This window comes from Somniosus microcephalus, chromosome 8 (assembly GCF_052327205.1).
Source record: "Somniosus microcephalus isolate GS21.2 chromosome 8, FLI_Smic_1.0, whole genome shotgun sequence".
Taxonomy (NCBI): Eukaryota; Metazoa; Chordata; class Chondrichthyes; order Squaliformes; family Somniosidae; genus Somniosus; species Somniosus microcephalus.
Window position 1 is genome coordinate 14,116,885 of NC_140994.1, and position 16,416 is coordinate 14,133,300.

The 16,416-nt window shown below is 47.3% G+C and overlaps 1 protein-coding gene across 1 annotated transcript in view; it reads right to left on the minus strand.

Annotated features, from left to right (window-relative positions):
• pyroxd2 (pyridine nucleotide-disulphide oxidoreductase domain 2) overlaps nucleotides 1-16,416 on the minus strand; it is a 46,072-nt gene that overhangs the window by 15,986 nt on the left and 13,670 nt on the right. The window contains exons 5-11 of the mRNA XM_085994258.1: nucleotides 13,995-14,150; nucleotides 11,041-11,194; nucleotides 10,131-10,192; nucleotides 8,073-8,170; nucleotides 6,246-6,387; nucleotides 4,629-4,763; nucleotides 1,342-1,414 (exon numbers count right to left, since the gene is read on the minus strand). Of these exons, the coding sequence (XP_085850384.1) occupies nucleotides 1,342-1,414; nucleotides 4,629-4,763; nucleotides 6,246-6,387; nucleotides 8,073-8,170; nucleotides 10,131-10,192; nucleotides 11,041-11,194; nucleotides 13,995-14,150 (820 nt within the window). The remainder of the gene's footprint in view (nucleotides 1-1,341; nucleotides 1,415-4,628; nucleotides 4,764-6,245; nucleotides 6,388-8,072; nucleotides 8,171-10,130; nucleotides 10,193-11,040; nucleotides 11,195-13,994; nucleotides 14,151-16,416) is intronic.

Here is a 16,416-nt window from a genome sequence, read left to right on the forward strand (position 1 = left end):
TGCGAAAATGGCATCTCACCGAGAGACTCGCCATTGAAATACATGGAATGGCGGGCAGTTGCTGTATAGTGTCAGCCATGGCTCAGTGGGTAGCACACTTGCCTTTGAATCAGAAGATTGTGGGTTCAAGTCGTACTCCAGGAACTTGAGCACATAAAACTAGGCTGACACTCCAGTGCAGTACTGAGAGAGTGCTGCACTGTCGGAGGTGCTGTCTTTCAGATGGTGGATGTAAAAGATCCCACGGCACTATTTCAAAGAAGAACAGGGGAGTTCTCCCCGGTGTCCTGGCCAATATTTAACCCTCAACTAACATAACAAAAACAGATTGGTCATTATCACATTGCTGGTTGTGGGAGCTTGCTGTGTACAAATTGGCTGCTGCATTTCCCACATTACAACAGTGACTACACTTCATTGGCTGTAAAGTGCTTTGAGATGTCCGGTGGTCGTGAAAGGCGCTATATAAATGCGTCTTTCTTTCTTACTTACCTGATAGATACACACTTAATTCGCCAGAAAAAGTTAGGGTTTGTTCATTCCAGTGTAAGTGAATTTTTAATGACGTGATAAGTCTTAATTACTGCCAAACAGCCTCTCTGGCATGAAAATTAACAAGTGTGGAGTCTCATTCTTTCAGATTTTAATTATTGTTGGAGATTTTAAAAAATGTCAATAATTCTTTAAAACTTTTTCTTTCTGTTCTTTTTTCTCTCTCTTAATCCAATCTTTCTTTCCCTCTCTTTATTTCTGCTGTCTGTACCTGATTTGACATTGAATGCGATATTCTAACAGACACTTCCTGCTTCAGACTCTGCGCTGCTCATTAATGATTCTCCAATCTGATTGGTTAAGGGGACACACGGTTGCTCGCCCTGTTCACACAGGTCCCAGATGCCCAGTAGAGGGCTCTGCGCTCTTTGGATCATTGGCGAACATGAACTTCCAGTGCAAAAGCCCATAGAAAGTCGCTGGGCCAAGTGCAAGTCTAACAAACTGCGCCACTGACCGCAAAAACCTGGCCCATTAATTATTTCAGCTTACAGTGCCACAGAGCGGCGAGACTTATGTTTACACCTGAGGCCCACTGCACTCCGAGGCTGAATCTCAGCCCCGCTGTTGTGCAAGGCTTCGATCGGAGGCCTTTGGGCTTCCCTGTGGCTGGGGAGGGGGGTGAAATTGCCCAAGGGCGAAGGGCTGATAATCACTGGGTCACCGTCGCACACCTTCCATCGGCTGGGTCAAGAGTGACAATGGCATGCGGCCTGGGAACGAGTCACCCGGCCGCACGTGGTCACTTCATCCGAATCTATCTTGCCATCTTACGAAGAGTCCGCATACCATTAATTTTTGTGACAGGAGATGTATAGTCGATAGCCGAAACTTCCTTAATAAAGTCATTGGGCAGCGAATCCTGGAACAGACAGAAACCAATTTCAAGTTAAAGAGAGAGAGACTTGCATTTATATAGCGCCTTTCATGACCTCAGTACTTTTGAAGTGTAGTCACTGTTGTAATGTAGAATCCTACAAGCAGCAATTTGATAATATTCCACCCTATCAGACCTTCCCTTTTGTTCTTTCCTCCCCGTCTCCCCTTTCCCTGCCATTACACTTGCTTAAAACCTGTTGCATCTCTAACTCTTTCCAGTTCTGACGAAGGGTCATCGACTTGAAACGTTAACTCTGTTTCTCTCTCCACAGATGCTGCCTGACCTGCTGAGTATTTCCAGCATTTTTTGTTTTTATGTGATAATGACCAGATAATCTGTTTCAGTGATGTTAATTCAGGGTTAACTATTGGCCAGGGCACCGGGGAGAACTCCCCCGCACTCCTTCGAAATAGTGTCATGGGATCTCTTACGTCCACCTGAGAGGGCAGACGGGGCCTCGGTTTAACGTCTCATCCAAAAGACGGCACCTCCGACAGTGCGGCGGCCCCCTCAGCACTGCACTGGGAGTGTCAGCCCAGAGTTTATGCTCAAGTCCCTGGAGGAGGGGCTTGAACTCACATAGAAACATAGAAGATAGGAGCAGGAGTAGGCCATTCGGCCCCTCGAGCCTGCTCCGCCATTCAATGAGATCATGGCTGATCATCCAAACTCAGTACCCAGTCCCTGCTTTCTCCCCATATCCCTTGATCCCTTTAGCCTTAAGAAATATATCCAACTTCTTCTTGAATATATTTAATGAATTGGCCTCTATTGCCTTCTGTGGTAGAGAATTCCACAGGTTCACCACTCTCTGGGTGAAGAAATTCCTCCTCATCTCTGTCCTAAATGGCTTACTCCTTATCCTTAGACTGTGACCCCTGGTTCTGGACTCCCCCGCCATCGGGAACATCCTTCCTGTATCTAGTCTGTCTAGTCCTGTTAGAATTTTATAAGTTTCAATGAGATCCCCTCTCATTCTTCTAAACTCCAGCGAGTACAAGCCTAATCGACCCAATCTCTCTTCATACGTCATTCCTGCCATCCCAGGTATCAGTCTGGTGAATCTTCGCTGCACTCCCTCCATGGCATGAACATCCTTCCTCAGATAAGGCGACCAAAACTGCACACAATACAAGGTGTGGTCTCACCAAGGCCCTGTACAACTGCAGCAAGACATCCTTACCCCTGTACTCAAACCCTCTCGCTATGAAGGCCAACATACCATTTGCCTTCTTAACCGCCTGCTGCACCTGCATGTTTACCTTCAGCGACTGGTGCACAAGGACACCCAGGTCTCGTTGCACTTCCCCTTTTCCCAACCTTCTAGGACTGAGAGGCGAGAGTGTTATCCACTGAGCCACGACTGACACTTAAAATTAGACAAGAAAGGCACCAGGGTAGATTTTCGACTTGCCACCCGGGCATAAAGCCGATATTGCAGATTGGCCAATATACAAACCGCCTGACATTCAATTCCACTGCCAATTGTAGCACAGTACCTGCCATTCAGCCTCAGTGTCAGTCTTGGCTCGGTGGAAGCACTCTCGCCTTGGAGTCAGAGGCTTCCATTTGAACTCCGGGAAACCAGTCGGGGGCGAGGGGGTTAAAAATGAGTGGTCTTACCCATCAAATCCAAACCCAATCTAGCCGACTGCTGAAGGCGGCAATGCCACCCACCCCAAGCCAGCGGGACCCTTCTTTAAGTATGTTATCACGGCCTGACTCCAATATTAACCCGAGCCCTGTGCGGTGGAGCAGTGGTGTCTTCCCCATTAGGACAAACCTGCCAGGATCTAAGGCCAGAAGGGGCCCAAGTTTAAATTTGTTAACATTTTCCTGTGGGCCGGGAGGCGTAGGGTCGCTCGGGCCACCCTTACTCCGTGCTTCCCCGACCGCGGTCGCACTGAACGCCCCTCCCCTTACAACGTACCTTATTTACAGGGACCGTTCTGTCGGGGGCCCGTCTGCGACCTCCTGCCGCCTGAAACCCCGTTCATGCCCACCCGCCAGGTACTGATTCCTGCCGGGTTTGGGCTGCAGTCCGACCTTCTATATTAAAGGTGAGACCCAGGAGTTAAAATCTCTCTGGGCCTCTTGCGGCGCCGGGATGCGAGCTTACTGTTCGTCTCGGCCTCCACAACGCAACGATCCTAACTCCCTATAAAATCGACCCCAAGATTCATCCATGTTTGGATGGTAGATAGAAAGATTCTCCCCATGGCTACTGACATGAATCTTGTCATTCATGTGGTAATGACTTATGAAATGATACTGGGCGGCCTGCTGGTGGCGCTGTCCAGGGAGAGTATAAATACTCGGGCACGGGCCCAGCTTGCTCAGGACATTCTTTAACAGGAACTAATGAAGGACACAACTTGATCTCCATGTTGAAAAACAGTTGATTAAAGCCTTGTTTAATACTCAGACCAAGTGCCGAGTAGTTTTCTTACGTCAGCTACTCCAATGCCTCAGTGCGGTCCAGGGCCCTAAAGCCCAGCAAGAACCTCAGTCACTGCTCAGTTAGCTAACCTCAGTCAAGTTGGCGGTAGAAGTGACATGTGACAATTGGTCCCAGTGCCCTTGGGCTTGGAAGAGGAAAGTCAGCTAGGTTTAATCGCTCCTGATCTTTTTAAATTATTTATTCACGGGATCTGGGCGTCTCTGGCAAGGCCGGCATTTATTGTCCATCCCTAGTTGCCCCTTGAGAAGGTGGTGGTGAGCTGCCTTCTTGAACCGCTGCAGTCCATGTGGTGAAGGTTTTCCCACAGTGCTGTTAGGGAGGGAGTTCCAGGATTTTGACCCAGCGACGATGAAGGAACGGCCGATATATTTCCAAGTCGGGATGGTGTGTGTGACCTGGAGGGGGATCTCTGGAGGTGGTTGCAATCCAGTAATCGCTGCTGGAAAGCAAGCATGGAAGGGAGACGGGTTTAGGCTCAGTTGTTGGGATCTTCACCATTGAATAGCCTGCCAACATTCACTGTCTGAAGAGTGGCCTAGTGTGAGGTTATCTCAGGGTGCACCGCACCCCTGGAAGTGAATGAGTCGCCACCTTTGGAGGGGAGTGCAAAGGGCGGGGGTGTGGGGGGCGGGGGGCTGGGGGAAGAGACATTTCCAATCTCACCTTTGGAGGGGAGTGCAAAGGGCGGGGGTGTGGGGGGCGGGGGGCTGGGGGAAGAGACATTCCCAATCTCACCTTTGGAGTCAGCTTGAGGAAGGTCACGTGAGGGGTGGCATTGGATAAAACCACTTTGCTTCTTATCTCAGTTCCATCTTGCAGCACGACTCCCTGTGCTGTCCCGCTGCTGTCCACTAGAATGGAGTTCACTGGCTGTTCGACAGAGAGATCGAGAGTGAGAGAAATGTATTAACTTACATTTAGGATGTTAAAAACGTGAATATTATTACATTTCGTATTAATGAAAGTGCCACAAACATGGCAGTAAATTGCTCTGCGATGCCACAAGAATGGATGTGGCAACTGCAGATGTTACATTGGTGCAGTAGGGTTGCTATCCTAAGCTGAGAGGTTAACAGGCTGGAGGGAGCTTTACACTGTGTCTAGCTACACTACAGTGCTTAATTAGAGTACCAGTACTGGGTGAAAAAGTTTCATTCACCACACTTATGCTCCTCTCACCGAATCATACAGCACAGAAGGAGGCCATTCGGCCCATCATCCTGTGCCAGCATTTGAAAGAGCCGTCCAATCATTCCTTCTCCCCCGCTCTTTCCCCACAGCCCTGCAAATTTCTCCTTCTCAAGTATTTATCCAATTCCCTTTTGAAAGTTATTATTGAATTTGCTTCCACCGCCCTTTCAGGCAGCGCGTTCCAGATCACTGCATGAAAAAACTTCTCCTCATCTCCACCCTGATTCTTTTGCCAATTATCTTAAATCGGTGTCCTCTGGTTACTGACCCTCTGGCCAGTGGAAACAGTTTCTCCTTATTTACTCTATCAAAACCGCTCTCCTTGACATAAAGGAAATTGAAAACATAGAAATGTAGAAAAATAGGAGCAGGAGTCGGCCACTCGGCCCTTCGAGCCTGCTCCGCCATTCAATGTGATCATGGCTGATCCTCTATCTCAATACCACATTCCCGCTCTCTCCCCATACCTCTTGATGCCTTTTGTGTCTAGAAATCTATCTATCTCCTTAAATATGTTCAGTGACTTGGCCTCCACAGCCTTCTGTGGTAGAGAATTCAACAGGTTCACCAACCTCTGAGTGAAGAAATTTCTCCTCATCTCAGTCTTAAATGTCCTACCCCGTATCCTGAGACGGTGACCCCTCGTTCTTGACCCCCCCAGCCAGGTGAAACATCCTCCCTGCATCCAGTCTGTCTAGCCCTGTCAAACTTTTATACGTTTCAATGAGATCCCCTCTCATTCTTCTAAACTCTAGTGAATACAGGCCTCGTCTACACAATCTCTCCTCATACGACAGTCCTGCCATCCCAGGAATCAGTCTGGTATACCTTCGCTGCACTCCCTCTATGGCAAGTGTATCCTTTCTTAGGTAAGGAGACCAGAACTGCACGCAGTACTCCGGGTGTGGTCTCACCAAGGCCCTGTAAAACTGTAGTAAGACATCCTTGCTCCTGTACTCAAATCCTTTTGCAATGAAGGCCAAAATACCATTTGCCTTCCTAACTGATGCTGCACCTGCATGTTTGCTTTCAGTGACTGGTGTACAAGGACACCCAGGTCCCTCTGTACATCAACATTTCCCAATCTATCACCATTTAAATAATACTCTGCCTTTCTGTTTTTCCTACCGAAGCGGATAGACCAGTAGTCGGGACACCTACCTTTCCTGTAAAGATAGAGGCTCCATGAGCTGCAGCCGCACTGGCGATAGAGTTGGATAGTGCGCCCATCCCACCTTCCACATAACCCCAGCCCCCCTTAATCCCCTCCAGCTCTCCCATCACATGATGAAGCAGCACATACCTAAGATGAACAAGAGACAAGAGAACAGTTTGTGGAGTTCTTAAAAATATGACGAGTAAATTGCCCATGGTGTTGCTCACGGGTCATTTGATGAATATCATTTTTTTTTCTATATACAAGTCTTGATATACCACGCCACCCAGTGGCCACTGTCTACAACAACATGGTGACAGTTGACATAACACTGACTGGGAAATGTTGACATAGCAATTTACAATGGTAAATGTTGTCACAAAAGTGTGACCAAAAATTATGGCAACAGGAAGCAAGGTTAGTGGACCTGGCACGTGTGCAAGATTTTTAGCAATATATAGATAGGTAGTAGATAACACTGCATGCAGTTCTCATGTAATACACACAAGGCCTGCTACTTCACACTATGGGCCAGAAATTCGGGTCGGAGGTTTCCCGCGGGTGCAAGCCCCCGACCTGCATTTACATAGCGCGCCTGCTGTTGTGCTGTGGGCCCGCGTGGGATTCCGATCCTGGGCCTCTTCCAGCTGCCGGTGCGCAGTGCTTGCGTATCCCAGCGGCGAAGTTAGTTCGCAGCGTCCCCTGGGATCACGTGGGCCATGACGAGCCAATCAGAGCAGGGAATCGGCCTGTCAAATCTATGAATAGAGATCGGCCCCAAAACCTAAGTAAAACTTCAAATAAATTTTTTTAAATCACTTTTTTAAAAGAACTATAAATTACATTAATTAACTATTTTAAACAAAAATTTTAATTTTGGAAAAATTTAATTAAAATTTTTAACGGGACTAAAAATAAACTTACCTTTCTTTAAAGTATTTTAAAATGATAAACCTGTGGTTTTAATGTTTTAATTTTACTTAATTAACCTCTTACCTTGTTAAAAGCAGGCCTTGCGACTGCTTTTTCCATGCGCCGCTGCTAGGGACTTACCTGCACGGAGAAACCTGCAAAAAACCGGAAGTTCCAGGTCTACGCGCTGCCTCTCCGGCGCACGCGTTTGACCTCCGAACCCCTTCTTTCAAGGGAACGGAAGTTCCGGTTTCCAGCGCATGCGCAGTGCATGCGCGAAACCGGCACTTCCATTGGCCTTACGGGTGAGTACCCAGCGCGTACTCACCCGTGGGGACCCGAATTTCTGGCCCATAATGTATACCTCTGTTACATGCACTGAGAGCTCAATATTAAAGATGTTCAAATCATGTTGTGCAATCACACTTCAGTTCAAATCACAAAGAAAGGATTTGCATTTCGATAACTTCTTTCACAACTTCAAGACGTGCAAAGTACTTCACAGTCAATTGCTTTTTTTTTTGAATGCAGGAAATGTGGCAGTCAAACTGCACAGCAACGTCCCAGAAACAGCAATGAGTTAAATGATCAGATAATCTGTTTTAGTGATATTGGTTGAAGCATAAATGTCAGGACACCGGTAGTAGGAATCTGGGACTGGCTCCCCTAAAGGACTGGGAATGCTGGGGGTTAATTGAAATTTTCAAGACTGAGATCAATAGATTTTTGTTGGGTAAGTGTATCAAGGGACATGGAGCAAAGGCGGGCAGATGCAGTTGAGGTACAGATCAGCCGTAATGTAATTGAATGGCGGAACAGGCTCGAGGGGCTGAACGACCTCCGCCTGTTCTCGTTTCAATATGTTTCCTGTGTAAATTCAGTCAAATTTATTTGTAACAAGTAAACAGTGAGTCTCCTACCCGCTCCCCGCAGCCTGCGGGCTTATCATTGCACCAATAACTCCATCAGTGGCGAGAGTTGCCTTCAGGGGTTCAGATTCAAACCATTGATTTAGAATCTGCCAAGAATAAAAGATGGACAACAAGTTGGCAAAGCACAAATATCAGAGGCTAAGCCCCAAATTCAGTAGCATAGTGGTTATGTTACTGCACTAGTATTAATGAGCCGGTTAGACCGGAGTTCATAATCCCACCATGGCAGCTGGGGAATTTAAATTCTAGTTCCTCAATTCACTACCTCAGGATGTCCGAAAGCGCTTTACGGACAATTAAGTACATTTTGAAGTGTTGTTTATTGTTGTAATGTAGGAAATGTGGCAGCCAATTTGCGTACAGCAAGCTCCCACAAACAGCAATGTGATAATGACCAGATCATCTGTTTTAGTGGTGTTGGATGAGGGACAAATGTTGGCCAGGGCACTGTCCCATTCTTCCCTCCACAACAGTATGAGACCCTGATCCTACCACTGTGATGCTAGAATGGTAGCATAGAGATAATGTTACTAACACTAGTAATTCTAGAGGCCTGGACTAATAATCCAGCAGTCAAGAATTCAAATCCCACCCATGGCAGCTAGGAAATTTAAATTCAATGAATTAAATAAATCTGGAATTAAAAACCATTATCAGTAATGGAAGACCATGAAACTACCAGATTGTTGTAAAAACCCATCTGGTTCTCTAACGTCCTTCAAGGAAAGAAATCTACCATCCTTACCCGGTCTGGCCGATATGTGACTCCAGACCCACAGCAATTTGGTTGACTCTTAAATGCCCTCTGAAACAGCCTAGTGAGCCACTCGGTTGTATTCAAGAAGGAGGCTCACCGCCGCCGCCTTCTCAAGGAGAATAAATGCGGGCCTTGTTGGCGACGTCCACATCCCGTGAACGAATTTTAAAAAAAGTCTCCTGGCATTCATTTCACATGGGATCTTTGCATCTGACAGACTTTGTTATTTTCCTCTGTCCCGTTTCCCAAAGATGCCAATTCATGAGGAGACATGTGAGGGATTTTTAACTTGGAGCGGATTTTGTGCGGGATACGGCTCCGGAGAGTTCGCCACCCTCGCTTCCGCCCCGCCCCCCCCACCTCCAGCCAACCGAACAACAGCAACTTTAACCACCAGGACCTCATTTTTTTTAAATTTGTTTACGGGATGTGGTTGTCGCTGGCGAGGCCAGCATTTATTGCCCATCCCTAGTTGCCCTTGAGAAGGTGGTGGTGGTGAGCCGCCTTCTTGAACCGCTGCAGTCTCGTGTGGTCCGCCAGTCTATTTCCCGCCCGGTACCGGGCACAGATCACAGGCAAGGCCAGAACTTTCCTTGTGGGGCCCAGAGGAGCACGCCTGCTCTTCTTGGCCCCAAAATTAGGAACGTTTTTCAGTCTCCTTTTGAACCTCTTTTACCTTCCCGACAGCTGCCGACCTCCTTTCACCTGGCGGGAAAAGCCTCGGCGGTTTCCCCGCTCAGGCTCCGGTTAAAATTCGACCGGGGTCCCTCTTGACGCAAGAGGGACCCCCGATTCACATCAAATGGTGAGGCCCCCACCTGCTTTAGGCGGGCACCTCTGCCGCCCGCAGGGCTCCGCAGGTTATGATCTCAGGCAGTGGGGGAGAGGCGAGTTCGGAGCTGGCAACCAATCTGCTCGGCTTTGAGTGCCCGCCCGCCTGGTTTCTGCCGTGGGTTTGGGAGAGGAACAGCCCACAGGGCCCTGCTCCTGATCACTGTCCATGGGCGGGTGGTGTTAAAATTGGCCTCTTGCGGTCTCTCATGCGCCTTGTCCAAATGGCCATGATATATGTGGGAGTGAGTCCTTCTCCCCAAGCACGGAATGGGGTTTCCTCAGAGGTTATGGGTGGCAGTAGCGGGAGAGACGCCAAGAAAATTCCCAGCTTGAGGCCTTGGGGAGGAGGGGGGTTGAGGGACAAGAAACACAGGGTCAGGACGTGGTGCAACCGTGAGTTTGAGATAAGCAGCTGTTTCAAGAAAGAACTAAAGAAAGATGACTTTTGCGCTTACTTTAGATATTGGAGCAGTCAGTAGTTCGTAGAACTGTGGAATGTGTTTCCCCAATTTATAACCTGCAAGGATAAGAAGGGAAAAATAGCACACTATTAACGCAAGTCCCAATGTTGTGTTAAACACGTTAGAAGGATTTACTAATGGGGGAAAGAACTCTTGAGAGTTCCACCCCCTGCTGACGTTTATATTTTGGGCGAGTGTCATTAAATGAAGGAGGAGAAGTATATTCAAGACTGAGATCGATAGATTTTTGGATATTAAGGGAATCAAGGGATTTGGGGATCGGGCAGGAAAGTGGAGATGAGGTAGAAGATCAGCCATGATCTCACTGAATGGCGGAGCAGGCTCGAGGGGTCGAGTGGCCGACTCCTGCTCCTATTTCTTATGTTCTTATTTGGGAGGTCAGCTTTTCAAGCTGTGTTTCCTCCGTGGTCAAGATCCCCCCAAAATTAATATTCATAATTGAGGTTCGTTCTGCTTTCATGCTCAAAACAATGTCATGAACAGATTATCATGAATCTTACCATTCATGTAGAAATGACTCGTGTGATAACACTGGGCGGCCAGCTGGTGGCGCCGTCCAAGGAGAGTATAAATACTCGGGCGTGGGCCCAGCTTGCCCAGGACGTTTTTGTAACCAGGAACTAGTGATGTAACTAGAATCTCATGGTTGTGAAACAGTTGATTAAAGCCTTGTTTTACACTCAAACCAAGTGCTCAGTGAGTTTTCTTACGTCCCAGATTATCATTGATGTTTGTGCGACCTTGCTGTGGGCAAATTGGCTGCTGCGTTTGCCTAAAAAAACGCCGCGACTACACTTCAAAAAGTGATTCTTCAGCCGCAAATCACCTCGGGATGTCTCGGGGCTGGGAAAGGTGCTATACAAATGCAAGTTCTTTGATTTACCTGTCCGCACGAGGGGTATCACGGTACGCAGCGATCGTATCCTCTGTCGCAGTGAGTTACTGGTCAGTGACGGGACATCCACGGGCATCGCATCCAGTAGAGGCTCTACAGCTGTGGCCATGCGATTGATCAAGGACTCGTACTCAGCGTATGCCTAGCAGGTAAAGCACAGCTCACGTTCAGATAACAGAAAGCATGGATGGAGAAAAGGCCATTCAGATCATTACAACAGCTCCTTCCGCAACACATGTACAGCAGAGACTGATTCACACACTTAGGGCTGGATTTTCATTCAGGAGTCGGGTAGGAGGCGGGACTACAACTTTCGGGGTTGTAGTCCCGCCTCCATCGCGATGTGGCCAATCCACGCGATTTTAACTTGATTGACCTTGTTGAGCCCGCCCAGCAGGCTAATTAAGGGCCACCCGGCAACAGGTGACGTCACAGACTGAAATTTCATCTGTCAGGAGGTTTTGACAGATGAAATATCAGTGTTTCACAGCTGTTTGAAGCTGTCAAACACTGACAGTCTTACTTCTAACCTGAGTCCTTCTACACAGACTCAGTTAGAAATCTCTCCTGCACAGAAAGCTGAAGGCTGTCACTTTTGACAGTTCACAGCCATTCTGCTTTCTGTGCCAGTGAGATGAGGGACTCCCGGGACCTAAAGGAAGGAAGGCTGAAAAGGTAAGAAAAGGTCATTTTAACTTCTTTAAACACTTTAGACACACCAAACACACTTACCTTTGCACTCATTCACACATCACTCAACTGAACACCGACATCTCGACCCCTCCAAGCCCTTCATCCCGACGGCCCGCCTCCTCTAACTTGGCATGGTTTGGAGCCATCGGGAATCCCACACTTCAACCTTAAAAATAGGGATTAGGCTAAAAACTGCCTGTTAACTACCTGTTAACAGGCAGTTAATTGGCACTAATCCCCTTCCCGCCTCGGGGAGGCGGGTCCCAGTGCGGGGCAGCTACCCGCCTCCTTTGAAACTGGCATGGAGGCGGGTTTGGGTGCGGGATGGGGTCGGGACCCCTGATTTCGGGATTTTAACCCCCCACACGCCTCCAATCCCGACTCCACGGCCCAATGAAAATCCTGTCCTTAATCTCCTTTGGGGAAGCTGTGCATAGTCCAGATAGTAACAATAGATGCAAGCAGATGTAAGACAGCGAGGTGGAAAAGCATGTGCATTAATGGCAGTGTAGGAGTCGCTGGAAATAAACAGACTGCGAGACTTTCATAGCAGCAAAGAAAAACGCGTGTTAGCTTTATTAACTCTCCGCATGGACTGAGGGACTCGGCCTCGTCGCAGGGCTATGACGCCATCACACAACCGACGACTCTTAAATGGACCCTGCCCTGATAACCCAACCAAGTGCCGTACATAACGTGGAGCGATAACAACATTGGCTATACATAGTGAATTGTGTTACTGCCCATGTGGTCTCCGCCACAGCAGTAAATCAGACTAATAGGCAGCCATTTTTGGATTAATAGGGATTTGCCAGTTAATTCACTTTGATCTCAGAGTGCAAGGTTTTTGGATTATCCAGTATATGCTTATAATGGAAGCTGGATATCAGAAGAAAGAATGTTTGGCTTAATGAATTATGGATAAACCAGGTCTGACTCTGTATTGTTTTATGCTGTACTTCAAATGATTATTGTATTGTCAAAATATATTGATATTTATGCTTAAAACAAAGGCACAAAGGTGACTGAAGTGCCTGCCAAACTTTAATGGAAGTAGGAAAAGAAAAAGAAACATTCTTCAGCAAAGCAACACAGTGCACTAAAATCTTAAAGTATGATGGCTGCCAAACCATGAAAATCCCTTATTTGTATGTGACGTGTATGGTATGATGTGTCTGGGTATTGTATAAATTGCCAAATTTAAGTGATAGATCTTCAAATCAAACCGGCACAGACATGATGGGCTGAATGGCCTCCTTCTATGCCGTAAATTTCTATGATAAGCTCTCCTTGCTCCCTGAGGATTATCAAACAGAATCCATGGTATCTGTCGATCCACACATGCCCACTACTCAACCCTGGCCTCCAATAGACATCCTCCAACCCCCTTCTTCATTGCCCCACAGCATAGGAACCATTGCGTCCAAAGGAGTATTTGGTCATCTCAGTCTCAACTGTCCATATGACCATTGGCTGTACAAAGGGGTTGAGGAGGTGAAAGACATGAACAGGAGGGGGCGCGAGAGTTCAAAATAAAGAGCGAACTTGCATTTCTCCAGCGCCTTTCACGACCTCAGGACATCCCGAAACGCTTTACAGCCAATGAAATATTTTTGAAGTGTGGTCACTGTTGTAATGTAGGAAACGCGGCAGCCAAATTGCGCACAGCAAGCTCCCACAAACAGCAATGTGATAGTGACCAAATAATCTGTTTTAGTGATGTTGGTTGAGGGATAAATGGTGGCCAGGACACAGGGGAGAACTCCTTCCGCTCTTCTTCAAAATAGTGCCATGGTATCTTAGTAGAGATCTAAACAAGCCTCTACATGCTGTGGTCCAATCGTCCCCTGCTCTCTAACTCCCCTTCACCAGAAGAATACACTTGGTCTTGAGTTAGGCTTGCCACCTCTGGTTGGATGTATTCCTGGAGGGTTCATCCCATGACCTCCAACCTCCCCACCAACTCAATCAGCCTTTTTTCCCCCAACATCCCCAGTATTTTTATAACGAATAAAGAAAAAAGCGCTCAAAGAAAATGAAACAGAAAAAAACCCTTTTTTTAAATTCCTCTCTGATTTTTCTCCAGGGTTGCTCAGGGCAATGTCCAGGAGATTACGCTTCGATTCCTGGAGACTCTTGAGACAATCCTGGAGGATTGGCGACCCTATCTTGAGTCCCTGCGTGTAACACCGTGGGAGACTGACTTGGTAAAAGCACAAATCTCCCTTCATTTTCAGCGTTTCAGTTACCTGCGCGTCTTTCACTGAGAACTGGGCAATTTGTTTTTGGGTTTCTTCCACGTTGTAGCCCATCAGGAGCGACCGTGGCGGTTTCCCTCCGATTCCATCTTCCAACATCGGCGTGAAAGAAGATGGGTTCCGTACATACACCTTTAGTCCGTGTTTCTGGCACAGGAAAACAGTATCAATTCACACTTGAAAGATTATTTTTTTCCATTGTAACTCAACCGAGCGTGAACCAACGATGAGGACATTATAAGCAGGATTTTGAAGTGGGGGGGAGGTAAGAGAGGAATAGTGATCATTGGGTCATAAGGTTAGGATATGGAAAGGAAAAAAGAGTAACGGTGCTTTTGGCCCATTAAGAACGTAAGAATTAGGAGCAGGAGTCGGCCATTCGGCCCCTCGAGCCTGCTCCGCCATTCAATAAGATCATGGCTGATCTTCGACCTCAACTGCCCGGTCCCCACATCCCTCGATTCCCCTAGAGTCCAACAATCTATCGATCTCAGCCTTGATTCAGTGTCAGCTTGACGTTGAGTGTCGGCTTGGCTCAATGGTAGCTCTCTCGCCTCCAGCTTAGAAGGTATGGGTACAAGCTCGACTCCAGGTCTTCATAGAATCATAGAGCACAGAAGGAGGCCATTCGGCCCATCGTGTCTGTACCTGCTCTTTGAAAGAGCTCTCCAATTAGTCCCACTCCCTCCCTTGCTCTTTCCCCATAGCTCGGCAAATGTATTCCCCTTCAAGTATTTATCCATTTCCCTTTTGAAAGTTACTATTGAATCTGCTTCCACCGCCCTTTCAGGCAGCGCATTCCAGATCACAACAACTCGCTGCGTAAAAAAAATTCTGCTCATATCTCCTCTGGTTCTTTTGCCAATTACCTTAAATCGGTGTCCTCTGGTTAAGTGTATTAAGTGTTGAGTGCATTAGAAAACAAACACTGTGTTGAGTTATAATAGCAAAATACTGCGGATGCTGGAAATCTGAGATAACAACAGAAAACGCTGGAAAAACTCAGCAGGCCAGGCAGCATCCGTGGAGAGAGAAACAGTTAAGGAAGGGTCCCAGACCTGAAACGTTAACTCTGTTTCTCTCTCCACGGATGCTGCCTGGCCTGCCGAGTTTTCCCAGCGTTTTCTACTGTGTTGAGTTGCCCGGGCTACACCCACCACACTTGCCAGGATTCAGGGGCTATTAGGGCGCGCTGAAGGTACCATCAGTAAAAATGTGAGCGGGAGTCCAGAATCGAGCAGGTTGACATGAACCAGTCATTCATGAAAGAAAGACTTATGAAATAATACTGGGCGGCCTACGGGTGGCGCTGTCCAGGGAGAGTATAAATACTCGGGCACGGGCCCAGCTTGCGCAGGACATTCTTAACAGGAACTAGTGAAGGACACAACTGGACCTCCATGTTGTAAAACAGTTGATTAAAGCTTTGTTTAACGCTGAGACCAAGTGCCTAGTAGTTTTGTTACGTCACAGGTTATGGTCGAGTGAGTGAAGCAGTCGGGCTTTAGGACATGGCAGGAAACCAGTCGTCAAAAGAAAGTATAAAAGGAACTCCTGTTAACTAAATTTTACGTAAGCGACAGCGAGGAATGAAAGGACTACATTACAACAGCGACAACACTTCAAATAAAGCACTTTGTTGGCTGTGAAGCACTTTGGGACGTCCTGAGGTCATGAAAGGCGCTATAGAAATGCAAATTCTTTCCTTTCACTCATTCGAACTCGAATTTGCTTACTTTGAACTCACTGTTCATTTGAATTGAAACCATGCCTCCAGCGCTGTTTTATTAAAAATGATTATTTCCAACTACTAGATAATTTTGTGGGGGGGGGGGGGGGAGTTTTGGCAAGCTAAAATGACTTTGAATTAACAGGAGTAGTTTGCAATTGGGTGGGGGCCGTCCAAATGGGCCAGTGGTTTTCTGCCCAAATTCTGTTGCTAGGCAAGTAGTTACAGGTCGCCGGCCAATAGGGAATCAAGAGGAAGGAAAGAGGAAAGAAGTGTGGTGGGTCAGTGGAGGTGCAGAGATTGAATCCGTACGGATCAATGTGAGCCCCTCTCTTCATTATTGTCTCCCTCTGGAGGTCTGTTATCCAGGGATCTAGAAATGTAGATCAGAACATTTCATAGGTATAAAAAAACTAAAGAAAAAGAGTAGTCAGTACAGAGTTTACACAGAACCGAGTGATGACCCCGGTCTATAGCTTGGTTGCTTTCTGAAAGTAAAGATTCAGAAGAATATAATAATTAGGAGCAGGAGTCGGCCATACGGCCCCTCGAGCCTGCTCCGCCATTCAGTAAGATCATTGCTGATCTTCGACCTCAACTCCACTTTCCCGCCCGATCTCCAGACCCCGTGATTCCCTTAATATCCAAAAATCTATCGATCTCTGTCTTGAATATACTCAACGA